This window comes from Polypterus senegalus, chromosome 7, assembly GCF_016835505.1.
Source record: "Polypterus senegalus isolate Bchr_013 chromosome 7, ASM1683550v1, whole genome shotgun sequence".
Lineage (NCBI taxonomy): Eukaryota > Metazoa > Chordata > Cladistia > Polypteriformes > Polypteridae > Polypterus > Polypterus senegalus.
Genome location: NC_053160.1, coordinates 134,568,289 through 134,585,458, shown reverse-complemented (window position 1 = coordinate 134,585,458; position 17,170 = coordinate 134,568,289). Strand labels below are relative to the sequence as shown.

Sequence of the window (17,170 nt, the reverse complement as noted above, 5' to 3'; positions counted from 1 at the left end):
TGGCTTCTCCAGACCCTTTCACGTCTGTCACATGTGCTCAGGGTGAACCTGCTCTCATCTGTGACATGCCAATTCTGGAATTCTATGGCAAATGTCAATCGAGTTCCAGGGTGTCGGGTAGTGAACAAAGGGCACACCAGAGGACCACACCAGAGGCCACCCTCATGAAGTCCATTTCTGATTGTTTAGTCAGAGACATTCACATATCGTATTCCAGGAAATGCTACTTTGACAGCTGCTGTTTTTATGACTCTACCAGCTAAGGAAGAACTGATTAATGCAAAAATAAGTCATTTACTTTGAATGACTTTTTTTACTAGTCATAAGTTGGATTTCATGTTCCCAACGGAGACTTGGCAGCACGATTCTGATTTTACTAATCTGACAGAATTGTGCCCTGAGGACTGTTCTTTCATTAGCATACCACGGCACTCCAGTCGTGGAGGTGGGATTGCCATGGTGTTTAAGAAGTTATTTTTATGTCATTCGGCTCCTACCATTTTATATAAGACATTTGAACTTGATTTATTAAAGTTGGGCATGTAACCCCAATATATTGTATTTTAATGTATCGTCCACCTGGTGTGACTAGTCTTTTACTTCCTGATTTTTAAGATTTTGTATCCACCATTATCAAGCTGGATAGAATAATAATACTTGGTGACTTTAACATCCATGTGGAGGATATTTCATTTAGTGTGGCTTCCAAATTTTTGTGTATCACTGACTCTTAATTTTGTGCAACATGTTGTTGTCCCTACCCATACTGGGGGGCATACATTGGATTTGTTTTTTTCATATGGAGTTACCTTGAATGATGTTACAATTTGTGATGCAACATTTAGTCATCATAAGTGTGTTTTGTTGGACTTGTCTTCAAATTTAGAATTGTCTCCTTGTGTTAACTCTAGGCATACTCCTTTCATTAATGAGTCAGTGATTAATTAGTTTGTTGATTTGTTTGTGGCATCTGATGCTGGCAGTAATGTTGATAATGTTGAGTTAGAAGTTCAATGTTTTAATGACCATTGTACCAGTACTTTGAATGAGATAGCTCCTCTTAAAATCAGGCAGCGTTCTGTTACCCACCCAGTTCCCTAACCCTAATCTCAGGCATTCCTGTCGAAAAACGGAGCACCTATGGAAGTCTACAAATCTGGAAGTTCATCGTTCACACTTAAAGGATTTACTTACTTCTTTTAATTCTTTGGTTTAGGGATGCTACAACAGCTTATTTTTCTAATCTTATTCAGACTCACAAGCGTAATCCCAAAGTGCTACTTGATACTATTCAAAATATTATTTCTCCATCTTGATCTATTAAGTTTTTTTCTGATAGTGACTAACAATTTTCTTACATTTTTTACTTGCAAAGTTAATGTTGTTCAGGCTAATATTGTTCCAGCTGTTCCTGTAAATGCTAAAAGTGACTCTACTTCGTCGGGCCCTTATCCAGCAATTGCTCCATCCTGGGTAGAACATTAATCTGCATCCAGCCCTGCAAGTAGGCCCTCCAACCTGCAGGGAAAAACCTGGGGGTTGGTAGCATAATTGGCACTCCAGCCACCATAACAAAATCTCACACTTTTCCACTCCATCTGAACTAGTGTGATGCTGAGGGGTCACTTATCGCATTGGCTGCACTTGGGTTCTAATATGGGATCCTGAGGTGGTTTGTCATGTGGTAGGTGCAGCAATGTGCTGTATCAGTGCATGTTCCTAACTTATCTCTCTGTCTTACCTAATGACCTCTTTCATTCATGTTCTAAGTTTTTTATGTTCTCATAAGTTTCACTTTCTGATCATTCTGACTTGCTCAGGAAGATGAAAACTTCGTCCTGTCCTTCTAACCGGTTGCCAATGTCATCAATGTTAAAATCTTCAAGTTGTATAGGTCCATTCCTTTTGAATATCATAAATTGTTCCTTGAGATCTGGTGTGGTTCCATTGTATTTTAAACAAGCTGTAATTCAACTGCTGTTGAAAAAATCTAATTCTGATCCCTCTATTTTGAGTAATTACAGGCCAATTTCAAAACTGGCTTTTATTGCCAAAGTTTTGGAAAAGGTGGTTGAACAGCAACTTGTGCCTTCTTAGAGGAGCAGCTGTTCTTTGATTCGGAGCCTACATTTTACAGAAACAGCTCTTATAAAAGTTTTTAATGATCTTTTAATTGCTGCTGATGCAGGCCGGTGCTCTGTGCTTGTACTGTTAGATCTTACCACAGCTTTTGATACAGTGAACCATCGGATCTTAATTAATAGATTAGAGCTGTTAGGTGTCTCTGGCTCTGCTTTGGACAGGTTCTCCTCTTATTTGTCGAACAGGAGTTTCTCAGTCGGTGTGGCTGGCTTTTCACCCAAGTCTGCTCCTTTGACATTGGGAGTGCCACATGGCTCAGTTCTTGGACCTTTACTTTTCTCTTTATATATTCTTCCCCTATCACAGATTCTTAATTATTTTAAGGATATCTCGTATCATCTCTATGCAGATGATTTACAGCTTTATGTTTCATTTAAACCTACCCAACTTAATACTTTGGTCACATTGGTTGATTGTCTCAGGTTAATGACAGGCTCAGTAGTAATTACCTGCAGTTGAATTCAGGAAAGACTGAGGTACTAATCGTTGCTCCTCCTGTTCTTTACTCTGAGATTAGATTATCTTCTTTCTCTCCTGTTATTAAATCGAGTTTACGTAACCTTGGGGTTATTTCTGACCAGTCCCTGACGCTTGATTAATATGTAAGATCAGTCAGCCACTGATGTTTCTTTCATTTAAGAAATCTTTCTCAACTAAGAAATGCTGCTTCAAAGTCAGAATTGGAGATGCTTGTTCATTCTTTTATTTCCTGATGACTTGATTACTATAATGCTCTCTATATGGGTTTGAGCAAGTCCTCTCTCTCATGTCTTCATTTAGTCCAAAATGCAGCTGCCAGGCTCCTAACTAGCACTAGCCATCATATTACTCCCATTCTGCACACACTGCACTGGCTCCCAGTGTTTTATAGAATTCATTTTAAAGTTTTGGTACTTACTTTCAGAGCTTTGCATAGACAAAGTACCATGAGTACGAACCATTCTGCTCCAAAGCTATACAGCTTGTCGGACTCTTAGATCTGGGCAACAGTGCCTTGTCCCACACACTCGGCTAAAAACCTTTGGGGATTGTGCCTTTCAGTCTGTGGCACCAAGACTATGGAACAGCCTGCCTTATAGACTGTGTGCAGCTAAGTCTGCTGATTCTGAAAATTATTATTTTTTTTTTTAAACAGGCTTTTAATCAGTGCTGAATAGTTCCAGTTTGTTTATTTATTATTTTCATTGGTTTTGTTTATGTTTTAACTGCTGTATTTGTACTGTATTTGCTGTTCAGCACTCTATAACCTTTGGTCTGTGAAGAGCACTATATAAACAAACTACTACTACACCACTGGCCTGCTGGAGGTCATTTTGTAGGGCTCTGGCAGTTCTCATCCTGCTCCTCCTTGCTCAGAGGAGCAGATACCTATTCCACTGGTGGGTTAAGTACCTTCTACAGACCTGTCCAGCTCTCTTAGAGTAACTGCCTGCCTGCCTGGAATCTCCTCCAAGCCTTTGAGACTGTACTTGGAGACACAGCAAACCTTCTGGCAATGGCACATATTGATGTGGCATCCTGGAGAAGGTGGAATACCTGTGCAACCTCTGTAGGGTCCAGGTATCACCTCATGCTACCAGTAGTGATACTGACCGTAGCCAAATGCAAAACTAGTGAAAAAACAGAAAAGAGGAGGAGGGAAAAATGTCAGCGGCCTCCACCTATTAAACCACTCCTGGTTTGGTGGTTGTCTCATCGTTGCCCCTCTAGGGAACCTATTGTTAATTTCATTAACACCACAGCAGCTGAAACTGATTAACAACCACCTCTGCTACTTAACGGACTAGATCAATATCCCAAACATTTCAATGACTTGATGCTATACCCCAATTAAAAAGTGTTTGAGCAGAGTGTATAGACTCACACATTATCAAGAAAATTATAATGATCATAGTGGACTATTCGAAACAGTTTGTAGGTCTGTGCCAATGAGATAACTTTAGCTACTATGGATTGTTAATGCTGGTGGGTGAGTGCAAGCATGAGTACTGTTTGCACATTATTTACCTAAAGATGACAAGTAGACTCTCTTCAGGGTTAACAGGCGTGCAATATGGTACTGAACCAACTACAGTAGGCAACCAAAACTCAAAGCTGACATCTGACAGCATTTGAAGAACATATGCAGAAATCGCTGAATTTTATCATAGACTACACAAAAGTTCCCTTTCTTCACACGCTGTGCAGGAGGAGTTTTAACACAAGGTGGTTGAGGTTCAGGTATAATAAAGCCAACTGATACATTTTTCATGAATCCAATAAAGGATGAACCTCAAACCCCACAGGTTAAAAACACTCGGAACTGCTTGATGACTGCTCCCCATAGGTAAACACACAAAACTACAATCTGGGCTGCATGTTGGTGTTTAACAGAGGTACACAAATGTGAATGGAAAGTCAAATTGAAGTAAATTAAGCTCCACTAAAAAAAGACACCTAGGTAACTCAGAGCACATTCATTTAAACAAAATTTTAACACCCGTGTGGACAGGGCCTAAGTTTTAATAGTTGGACTGAAACAATTATGTACAAAAGTAAAAATGTGCAATAGGAGGAATTTGAACTCAGATTATATATTGTGGCAATTAATATAAATTTACTGTAAAATAAATTTTGATTTTGACCTTAATAATTCCTGAGGGAATTTCTCTTTTCGCATTACATTAGATGGTCAGAGTGCAGGGTTAGCCACTGTTCAGAGCCCCTGAAGCAATTTTCAACTTAAGGGCCCAACAAAATAGGATCCCTTCTGGCAGTAAGGGGATTTGAACCAGCAACCTTCCATATGTCACCACAAATATTTAGCCACAGAGCCACCACTCCACCGAATAATAGCTTGATGTGATGCTTTAATTTTTTTTCAGTAGCATGAGGAGGTAGATGGTCTGATGGAGGAGGCTGACCACTCAGAAGACAGTGATCACCCACCTTACTACCAGGATGGATCTGCCTCCACACCCCCATGAAGAGACCAACAAGCTTGTGCACTGATTGACTTGCTTAGAGCTACGTTTGCCTCTGCCAAAGGCAACATCTTCTTCAAAATCTGCATATGATGCTGCTGAAGCCGAGATTAAAAGGTTTAGAGAAGAAACCATTTTGCCACTCCCAGAACACCCTCTCAGATGGTGAAAGGAACCCTCAGCTATCCAGAGTAGCAAAGTGTTTACTGTGCATTTCTGGCTTAACATCTCTATGGTGAGAGTTTTTGCCTCTGCAGGAGACATCGCAACAGAAAAGTGTTCTGTAAGCTGGGCATGTTGACCAGCTCATCTTTCTGTACACCTTGACAAAAATAAACAAGGACATATATACAAACTGGAAAAACGTGCAGTCAAAGTTAAGTGTCCAAGAATGTTCACCATTTATATGCATTTTCCTGTTTAATGTTTTTTAGGAATACTGAAAGCACTTTTATTATTCAGTGATATAGGCAGTTGTAATTCCTTTGTTCAGATTCACAAAACATAGTGTTATGATGTTGGGTGTTACAGGGGCTATACATTTTCATTTATTAAATTGCTCAAGACTGAGAAGTTAAAAACTGGCATACATTGTACTCAACAGAATGTCAACCTTTAAAGCAGGATCTAAAATACATACTCTGCATATGTGTAACACTGTTCATAATTTATTTTCTTAATTTATTTACATAAAGAGTACTGCAAACACCTTTTTTCCCTGATACATAGAAATGTTAATTCCTTTGCTCAGATTGCACAAAAAAATACTGCTATGTTGTTGGATGTTACAGGGACTATGCATTTTCTTTTATTAACTACATGAGTAATTAAAAATTAACATACTATGAGTCTTTACTGATATAGGCAAATGTTACCTCTTTTGCTCGGAATGTACAAAAAGAAGTGCTATGAGGTTAGATGTTACAGGGAGTTTGATAAATTCAAATGCAGATCCCACTGTTCACACTGCATAAAAAAGTAAACTTTTTTACTCTGATTATATGCATATGATGGTGTGTTCTAAAATTAAAATTGAATTTAAAGAAATTGATATATTGAAATATACCACAATATATTGAATCATAACTCTTATATCATATTGTAGCTACAGATTCTTGCCAATACACAGCCCTGCAGTCCATCATTGTAAAACTTAACTAAAATGAAAGGGATCATTACTGTACATACAGTATAGTATAGTCAATCTGTGTCATCATTGGCAGTTTAAGCTGTATCTACAAATAATGTAATTTATACAGCTAAAGTGAGTTTTGTTATAGCGTTAACTCTTGATTAATCCACAGATGGAAGCATCTACTCATCTATGAGAGATGCCTTCAGAACAAGACATGAATGTATTTTAGAAATGAAAGACGTCATAGGCAAGTCGTAATTAAATTCAATCTTTTACTAAGTGCTATTATTCAACTAATGTTTAACTGTTAAAGCATTGTTGGAAAAAAAGGTTATTAACAAAAAGCATTTAGGGTAATCCTAATACTAAGAGGTTCAGGTGGCATTGATATGATGATGTCTGGATTCTAATTTTGACTGAACTAATTTATCATTACTAACTTTTCAATTGCTGAAAACTGAAATAAACAAACGTAATATATACATACTAAGATAAAGATCCCTTTCCAACATACATCATTTGATAGTGCTGAACAATTGTATTCCAAGGGGTTGCACTAAAATAAGGTCTCAGGTTCAGGATTTTGCCAAATAAGAAAAAACAGATGGAAAGATAAGAAAACAGATGAAAAGCAAAGAGAGAGTAATAATTAAGAGTCTATGAAGTAATTACAATCAAAATGAACTAATACTGTACTTGCAGAGATCATTTTATTGCATTCAGCTGTCTTTTATCAATACTTCTTAATCCAGAGCAGTGGACTCCAGCTCATGACAGCACCTTTAGGAGCAAGAGAAGTGCCAACATTTAATTCTGTAATTATGTGCACATGTGAATGGATGACAATCACTGTAACTGCAGCATAATGTGGTACAAGAGGTGAAGGCACAAGTTTGACAAGTTAAACTGAAGTTAATTCAAATAACTGTGTAAATAATGTACACATCAGTGTTTACATTTATGACTTACAACTGATGTGTGTACATGTGGGATAACTCCAATCAACCGGATAACGCCAAAACGGAAAAGTAACTAATTATTATTCCAAATACTTTTTTTGGGGGTTAGCTAAAAAAGAGTAATATACAGCATATACAGGATAATACAACATAATATTCTTAAACCTGCTTAAGGTCAGGGGGGCTGGAGCCTATTCCAGAAGCACAGGGCACTAGGTAGGAGCCAGCTATGGACAGAGCACCAGGGTATCACACCACCCAGCTGTGCACATTGTTACACTTGTCAAAACAGGAATCACAAAATTAACTACCTGCATGCCTTTCAGAATGTGAGAGGAAACCCAAACCAGGCACATGTTTAAAAACAACATACAAACTCCATGCAAAAAACAAAGTGCGAGATTCGTGAGTTAGCTGACCTATTCATGCTGTCTGTATCTAGAATTGTAAGTAAGTAAGTGAAAGGCTCTTCAGATTTATTTATACCTGAAATACTGTTATTGTTAATATTATTCTGAGGATTTTCAGACCTTGGGTAAGCTGTAATACTTTTAAATTGTAATATTATATATTATGATATTCATATATATTATTTGTATTACTCCGTTTAAAATTACTCTGCTGGCACCTTGAAGAGCTACTGGTGTACCATGCAACATTCAAGCTTGGTTCATTATGTTGTGTAATTCAGCCACCTATCTACAGGAAGCATTAATGACATTCTTCAAATTGAAAAACTTGCAATTTCATGTCACATAGTACTTTAAACTGTTGTATTAAAAGCTAAATGTTTAGTTGATAGACAACTACTTTTTAATTAAAACAAACACTGACTAAATATTTTTTTTTTGCATCTATGGTCACTGCAGACTCCCAAATCAAATGACATCACAAAATAATAAGCACTACAGAAAGAAAGAAATCATTCCAATTCACCATGACAAACATTGTTGTACCAAGGTACAACTCATTGTGCTCATCTTATCTTGTTGGGGTTGTGGTAGCAACATGCTGAGCTGAATGGACCAGGGTACCATATTCTCATCAATTTCTTTCAAATACTTGGGAATTCACACATATTCACAGGCCAGTATAGAGAGATACCTAGTCCAACAAGTCCTCGGTTTTCTCTCAGTGAGCAGTTGTGAATGACTCTCATAATAATTAGGATTAAATATTTGAAAACGTACATGTCAAGATGCTGGCTTTGTTAAACTTACAAGGGTTAGTAAAACTTGTAGAAAAACAGATTCTTTTGGAAAAGGTAACCTAAACTAAGAAACAAAATACCTACAAATACAAGGAGGCTTTTCTTTCCTCTCAGAATTTAAATAAAGGCTGTAGACTTGTTACTTTATTATAACGCGCACTTCTCACATTTGCTTTATGACACTCTATCTAAGATGTTTTGCTTTGCAGTTAGAAAGTCTCACCTATTTTCCTTCACTTCTCAGCATTTGGCAGTTGAATTTTGTGTATCTTATGCAAGCGAGTTATTGTATATGATGAAGCCATAGTAGGACATTTGTGGAATTCTTCTATAATCACCATAATATGATGCTGATGACCTAAGAAAGTAGAATATGGGACTTCAGGAAACTACATATACTATATATATTTTTTGTATATATTTCATGGTGCTTCATAATTTGTGCACTGTATATTTAAAAGTGCAAGAAGGCATGAAATGAAATAGGATGGCATGCTGCAGAATCATAAGAGCAGGATGGTACTTAGCTTGGCATTGCTACCCACTTCATCTTTTCATATTTCTCTCTTTACTTTCTATATCACATCAACTGAAGTTGACATATTAATACAATTACAGAAGTAAACTGCAATTTATATGTTATTTTAGATAGTACTCTACTATTTCACAATATCACAAAGACTAACTAGTTAGTACTGAAACAGAAAAAATGTATTTAACAGTCCCTTCGGAAAACTGACTCTGATTAAGGATGGAAACAATTAAATATTAGAAAATATAAATTATTTTATGAAGACAGATGCACATTTTTTTAAAACATTATGAACAGCTCCATAGTATAAAAAAGGATGATGGTAGAAAATCACCCCCTACAAATAAGGAATTCAATCTAAAAATTTGGATTCCTTAATCTTCACCTGCGAAACTGCATCACTATGCTTTGTCAATCTCTTGCTTCCACAAATCTTCAAAAATTGAGCAAGAGATTGTGAAACGTCTGTCCAAAAAAAAAAAATAGTTCCAAATCCCCAAAAACGAGAAATCAACTCTTTTCTGATAGACAGCCATCATGTCAAAAATGCAGTATTAGTTTAAAAACTAAGAAAATGTCATCAACCAAATTGCTACTTAATTGGAAGAAACCACTTGGACATAAATAAACCTTTAACAATAATTAGTATGCAAAACATCAGTGGCTGATGAAGACGGTTCTATAAAAAAAAAAAAAAGCAAGCGTGATGCTGACGAAAACCTGAAGGGGAACAGAGACTGTTCCCAATTTTCACGCACGGTTAAAACTATTTTCTTTTTATTTTACAAACAACAAAAAAAGTCATGAAAGAGTATCATTATAACCTGAAATTTTAAGCATGTGTCAGTCTTAAGTGGGTACTTTTCCTGAACTAGTTCTCATGACCTTTTGCCTTTCTTTTATATAATAAAGATTAGTAACCGATTTAGAATTGCTTTCTCAAGTCCCAGAATCTGATTATTATCCAGGAGTAGCTGAAATCGTTAGGCAAGCACAGAATTTAAAATCCACATACATTTTTAAGAAGCGAGTGGGTGGGAATAACGCAACCTAAATTAACTCGTCCAAAGTCAAAATTCAAAACTTATTTATGAATTATACTTGTAGGATGTGTTTTCTGTTAAATGTGTGAAAATTAATAATTGTGTAAATATTCCGTCTATTTAACGACCACATTGAAATTTTGCGTTTAATTTACAAATGATTCGTTTCATGGAAACATACCACTGTATCTCAATGTAAACTACATTACAAACGGATAAAAAAAATAATAAAAAAAACGCCGTTGCAAACAGACTTAACATATTTAAAAAAAACTACTTCAAAAACAACTTTTACAATTATTTTAATCAAACACGACGGGGATTAAACTAAGTGAAAACGAGTACATCGGACACATGGTATTATGCTGTAAAGGTGAAAATACCATAGCACTGGCATCCTGAAAATCCATACTACGTCAAAACTTCCGGATGAGTTTCCTTTAGATAGTAACTGCCCCGGCAGCCCCCACAAATGCAACCGAGCTGTGAAAAAGTCGACCGCATGCACGCAAGCTCAAACAACTTACTGGTTCGTAGGTGGCGCAGATAGGGGGAATGCCACCTCCTCTTCCTCGTATTCCTGTCCGTCCATCATATCGCTTTCATCTACATTTCCCTGGCCACCACAAGCTGGCTGTGGGACTGCTGGCTGAGGCGATGCAGGATTAGTGGACGCTGATCCATCCGGGCCCCCAGAGCTAGGTGAATTCCGATTACCTTGCCCTTCTCCTAACGAGAAGTTTGATGAGGAGAAGGACGCAGTACTCCCTACAGTATGACCTGTCCCAAATGCAGCAGAATACCCATCGCCACTAGTCCGCACCGGGGGCTGGCCTCCGGACACTGGCAATGGGGGAAGCGGGCACGGACACACCTCCGACTTAGAATTTGAGTCTGTATCGCTGTTTTGGGATTGATATACCATCTTATTTGTTCGTACTCTTGCAATGGGGAGTATCGGAAACTGGCCGCTTTGGGGGCCTCCTCCACCCCCAGCGCTACCGCCACCACCAGCCGTTCCAGCTGAAACTGAGCCCGGCTCCTCATTGCCAATCTCAGCCGCCATCATGATGTTTTTCCTTAAGAAATATGGACGAAACAAAGAAAAAAGTCCCCTTTTTTATTTGTGCGTCCCGATTAAGACGCAGGCATGGGTCGTTTATTAAAAGAAAAACCAGAAGCCGTCTTGTCCCGGAGGTAGAAAACAGACGTGGCTCCGATCTCAAACTCACAGGCGTATTTTCATCTTTGTTTTCCCGCGGAGCACAAAACTTTTCAAAAAGTAACTTTAAGTACACACACACGAACCATTGAGAAAGTTGAGCAACACGCAGCTTGCACGTCGTGCTCCGCGGCTTGCTTTGCAAGCTCACTACTCATATATACCTCATGAGCAGCACGGCAGTCCACTTGTCCGGAATCCCGTCGTCGGTCTGCACCTTTTTTTCTTTTGACTTCTCCAGCTCCTTTCCGTGCCAAGATATATCCTTTTCACTTTCCGTGGCTTCTTTTTGCAGAGTTGGTATTATTCGCTCACGTTCAGTACACAACCAAAATAAACGGTCACTCTTTTTCAGCCATTCGAAAGTCTCTTTTATTGTAGTAAAAATAAAAAGACAGAGACCCGCCGCCGCAGCTGCTCCACCAGCAGCCAACCGAGACGTAAGCGCACCCTCCAACAAACCCGGCCAACTACAGTGAGCAAGCGCATAGACTCGACTAAGCGATCGTCGAAACACAGAGCAGGAGAAGCAAAAACGCCAATCCATCTTTACACAGTCAGCTGCTTTTCCAAAAAGTAGGAGCGGGAGGGCGTTCATGCATGCTTCGAGAGGCAGTATTACTCTGTAAAGAAAATCGCGTTCGTTGCGACTGCATGGCCTTGCTATGCGACGAAAACCACACGAGAAGCCCTATCCGGGATCTCTAGGCATGTCTAGCTTATCGTTTGTTATTGCCAAGAAAGTTGCTGAAAAGATTTCCATTCGGAGCTTTTAGTTCTGAATTGTACGGTTGCCATACCGCCCCAGTGCGTCCCTTATTCTTTTCTGATGCAAGAGTGTTTCGTTTCAAATATGTGTTAATAAAGTTGGCACTTTAGTGTCAGTGATTGCAGCTTAAGAAAAATCAGTGGTCTGAATGGATTTTTTTCTGAAATATCCTGGGGTGTCAAAGGGATTAAAGCTTAAATTCTATTACACGAGTTTCTTTCAAAACGTAACAAATTCCGTACTGTTTTCTAAACGGTTTTATACAGGAATATAAATGTCCCGGCATATGATAATATTAATTGAATAATTACTATAGTTGTTCCGGTATATAATTTATACTGGAAAATATATTATCAAGACAAAATCCAAGTACACGTTACCGAGCTACGATTCTGATTGTATCGAAAACAATTCAAATGTCTTTTTTGTATCTGGATCCAAAATGCAATACAAAAAAAAATTGTCAGTTTTCTGCTCCTACTGAGGTGACGGTGGCTGTCACGCTGTATATTTTAATGTCGCAATCTGAGAGAGTGACTGGTCATTTTGGTCGAGCCCTCAGTGGCTTTAATTTAAATGCATAGGATTTAATACTTTGTACATATGGGACAAATGTCGTCTAGTCAGTATATTAGATTAGCAGAAATTCACTAAATTTTCTTAATTTAAGTTACAATTTGGGTACAAAACTTAATTTGAGTAGTCAGGTAATTCACAATTTAAATTAAATTTTGTAGATATTGGGACCTAAGGAACAGCAGTGGTTTTAGTGACTTTAGCCAAGCACAAAATAAGAATCAGTCCAGGACAGGGCAATTTCTCACAATTGCAGTTCACATATTTTTTGCTTAGAAAGGAAACTACTGTCTGAAAAGGAAAAATAAAGGAAAACTGGAAGAACTAGTTTTACAAATTAAACAGATATGTATCACCATTGTCTCTTCATGAAACTTACAATCAATTTAGAATTTTCTTCACCATATAAAATAATGTGACGGTGTTAATGCTGGTGCCTTTTTGAGCTATGTATATACTACAGTTGTGCTTAAAAGTTTGTGAACCCTTTAGAATTTTCTATATTTCTGTATAAATATGACCTAAAACATCATCAGATTTTCAAGTCCTAAAAGTAGATAAAGAGAAACCAGTTAAACAAATGAGACAAAAATATTATACTAGGTCATTTATTTATTAAGGAAAATGATCGAATATTACATATTTGTGAGTGGCAAAAGTATGTGAACCTTTGCTTTTAGTATGTGGTGTGACCCCCTTTTTTGCAGCAATAACTGCAACTAAACATTTCCGGTAACTTTTGATCATTCCTGCACACCAGCTTGCAGGAATTTTAGCCCATTCTTCCGTACAAAACAGCTTCAGCTCTGGGATGTTGGTGGGTTTCCTCACATTAACTGCTCGCTTCAGGTCCTTCCACAACATTTCGATTGGATTAAGGTCAGGACTTTGACTTGGCCATTCCAAAACATTAACTTTATTCCTCTTTAACCATTCTTTGGTAGAACGACTTGTGTGCTTAGGGTCATTGTTTTGCTGCATGACCCATCTTCTCTTGAGATTCAGTTCATGGACAGATGTCCTGACATTTTCCTTTAGAATTCTCTGATATAATTCAGAATTCATTTTTCCATCAATGAAGGCAAGCTGTCCTGACCCAGATGCAGCAAAACAGGCCCAAACCATGATACTACCAACACTATGTTTCACAGATGGGATAAGGTTCTTATGCTGGATTGCAGTGTTTTCCTTCCTCCAAACTTAATGCTTTTCATTTCAACCAAAAAGTTCTATTTTGGTCTCATCCGCCCACAAAACATTCTTCCAATAGCCTTCTGGTTTGTCCACATGATCTTTAGCAAACTGCAGATGAGCAGCAATGTTTTTTTTTGTAGAGCAGTGGCTTTCTCCTTGCAACCCTGTCATGTACACCGTTGTTCTTCAGTGTTCTCCTGATGGTGGACTCATGAACATGAACATTAGTCAATGTGAGAGAGGCCTTCAGTTGCTTAGAAGTTACTCTGTGGTCCTTTGTGACCTCGCCATCTATTACACGCCTTGCTCTTGGAGTGATCTTTGTTGGTCGACCACTCCTGGGGAGGGTAACAATGGTCTTGAATTTCCTCCATTTGTACACAATCTGTCTGACTGTGGATTGGTGGAGTCCAAACTCTTTAGAGATGGTTTTGTAACCTTTTCCAGCCTGATGAGCATCAACAACTCTTTTTCTGAGGTCCTCAGCAATTTCCTTTGTTCGTGCCATGACACACTACCACAAACATGTTTTGTGAAGAGCAGACTTTGATAGATCCCTGTTCTTTAAATAACACAGGGTGCCCACTCACACCTGATTGTCATCCCACTGATTAAAAACAACTGACTAATTTCACCTTCAAACTAACTGCTAATCCTAGAGGTTCACATACTTTTGCCACTCACAAATATGTAATATTCAATCATTTTCCTCAATAAATAAATGACCAAGTATAATATTTTTGTCTCGTTTGTTTAACTGGTTTCTCTTTATCTACTTTTAGGACTTGAGTGAAAATCTGATGATGTTTTAGGTCATAGTTATGCAGAAATATAGAAAATTCTAAAGGGTTCACAAACTTTCAAGCACAACTGTATATTTTTTAATTTTGGCATACAATTAAGTCAAGATAGCATATGTAGTTATGCTGATTGTGCTATTATTGTACACTTAAATACACTATAAACAGAATAAGTCAAAGGCTGTCTCAGTGTGCATTTGCAAAATAGGAAAAAGATAGAGGTTATTCCCATGATGACAAAAAATAGAAAAGTTAGAGATAAAATATTAAAGCTTTGGTTGATGCAGTGTCTGAAATTAAAATGTATCATGTCAGATCTTTGTACCTTGACCAGCAGCCATACCACCTGTGCTTCAGAACAGGTAATCCACCTAAAGATAAATATGTTTGGGCCCAGCAAGTCCTTGGATGGCAGACCATCTAAGATTAGCTTGGGTTGCTTCTGGAAGAAGTTTTGATGCTGGATCCCAATGGCCCAGTGCAGTGACAGGGACACTGCTGTGAAAAAATTGACACCGTCCTTTTGACGACGTGTAAAACTGAGGTCCTGATTCTGTGTGGTCATAACAGATCCCTTGGCATCTTTTGAAAAGAGTAGGCTGTTCCCAATGTCCTAGCTGAATTGCCTGCCACAGCCTTGTGATTCTGGCCCCCTAATTATCCCCATCCTTTACTGGATAACCATCTCTGTCACCCCTTCACCACCTAATACCAAATGTGTGGTAAGTATCCTGGAACATAAATGACTAATGTTGCTTCATCCAGGTCGATGCTATACATTAATTATTATTATTACCTTTAATAAGATAAACAATTGGGCAATTTTTAGGAAAATAATTGTGAGCATAATAAAATATGGCTAAAGCTGATATGTTAGAGGTATTTCTGTCTTTTTTCAGCTATTGACATTTAAAAAACATTTTTGAAAACAATAATGCCATCAATCAACTTACCATTAACTACTTAGTTTAACAATGATGTCTTTAGCACACTTTGATCACTTTAGACAGGAGCATGTTGGAGAAAGATTAAAATTCCAAGCAATAGATAAACGAGTGTGTTGAAACCTATGCACAATCCTTGATAAATTTTAAAGTTAGCCAATATTGTATGTAAAAATAAGTGACTTCCACCTTTTTTTACTCTTACTCAAGGTCAAAATAACAGGAAACTATTGGAAAAAAAGCATTTAACCAATTAAATTTGGGTTGCACTGTATAAATGAGTCCTTTATGCATTAGAATGCATTAGAAGATAACTTTCTACCTCCAAAGGCAAGTGAAATATTATGAACTTATTATAATTTCTAACCTCAAAATCTGGCTTTCTCTTAACTATTTCCATAAACAGCAGGTCAGTGATGCTAAACAGAATCTGAATCATGATTTCAAATGTTGGAATGACAAAACAGAAACAAATGGCATTTGAGTTTAATAGTATTACTGCAAGGCACTGAATTAAAAAATGGTGATAAGTTAAAAAAAAATCCCTTTCAAGGAAAATGGGTGTAAAAGTGAATGGATTTATACATTTAAATAAATACAAATATGTGTAGAAAGGCCCTAATGGGTGGAAAATACATTTTATAAATGTTTACAATTCACTCTTTGATCCTTACCGTACAGAATTAGACTGCAGGTTTCAAAATCATGTGCTTCCACATATTGCTGCTCCACAGATGTACTGTGTAAATTACCTGTATAGATTGTGTCCATTATTAAAAATTGTTCATGTCAGCTGCAATTGGTGGAGTATAATATATATATAGGAGAAAACTTTTCAGAAGTAATTCACGTTTAATTACGTAGTTCAAATGAATATAATTTGCTTACTTCTTTGAAAACCTAAACATAAAACCATATAACCTGTCTGAAGCATATTGCCAGTACCATGGGTATCCTCACATAGAAGAAAACTTCATCTGCTTTGCTATATCAAATTTTTTATCAGTGGTGCAACAGATATCAACATTAATGCATTTTATTATTTTCTGTTCTACTATAAAATGCAATAAGGAGAAATATAAAAAGTTACTGTTTATTGTCAACTGTGGTGGGCTGGCACCATGCCCAGGGTTTGTTTCCTGCCTTGCGCCCTGTGTTGGCTGGGTTTGGCTTCAGCAGACCCCTGTGACCCTGTAGTTAGGATATAGCGGGTTGATTAATGGATGGATGGATGGATGTTTATTGTCATTTGATTTTGAATAAGAATGCTAAAGGTTGGTTCTTAAATTGATAATAAGCCACTCACTGAAAAAAGAGCCACTTAAAAAGGCAGAATGAGCACGAGTGTGTCTAGATTTTTAAAGTTCATTAGCTGGTCCCTGGTTTTAGTGTACCTTGTTTTCTATGATGAGTCTTCACAAATAGTTCTGAGGCATACAGTGAGGTGAGATTGCTAAAAGTTGGTAGATGCTGAGCATGTACCACTTTTTCTCTCAGTGATCTGTTTCTTGTTAATGCTGCTTGTAGATCTTACACTATATGAAGCCACCATGAGATACATGCCCAGCAGAGGTTGGTTGGGAGCGTGCACTGATTACAGCTTGTTGCCTCCCCCACCCCACGATGAGCCACCTGGATTGGGATCTGAGTGTAACAGGTGACACCTAAGTACCACACTGTA

At 37.7% G+C, this 17,170-nt stretch overlaps 1 protein-coding gene across 1 annotated transcript in view; it reads right to left on the bottom strand.

The window, feature by feature from the left end:
- The window catches only part of LOC120532863 (ras GTPase-activating protein 1-like), a 183,507-nt gene extending 171,816 nt beyond the window's left edge, over positions 1-11,691 (bottom strand). The window contains exon 1 of the mRNA XM_039759308.1: positions 10,512-11,691. Within this exon, the coding sequence (XP_039615242.1) occupies positions 10,512-11,053 (542 nt within the window). The 5' untranslated portion in view covers positions 11,054-11,691. The remainder of the gene's footprint in view (positions 1-10,511) is intronic.
- Positions 11,692-17,170: the final 5,479 nt, after the last annotated feature.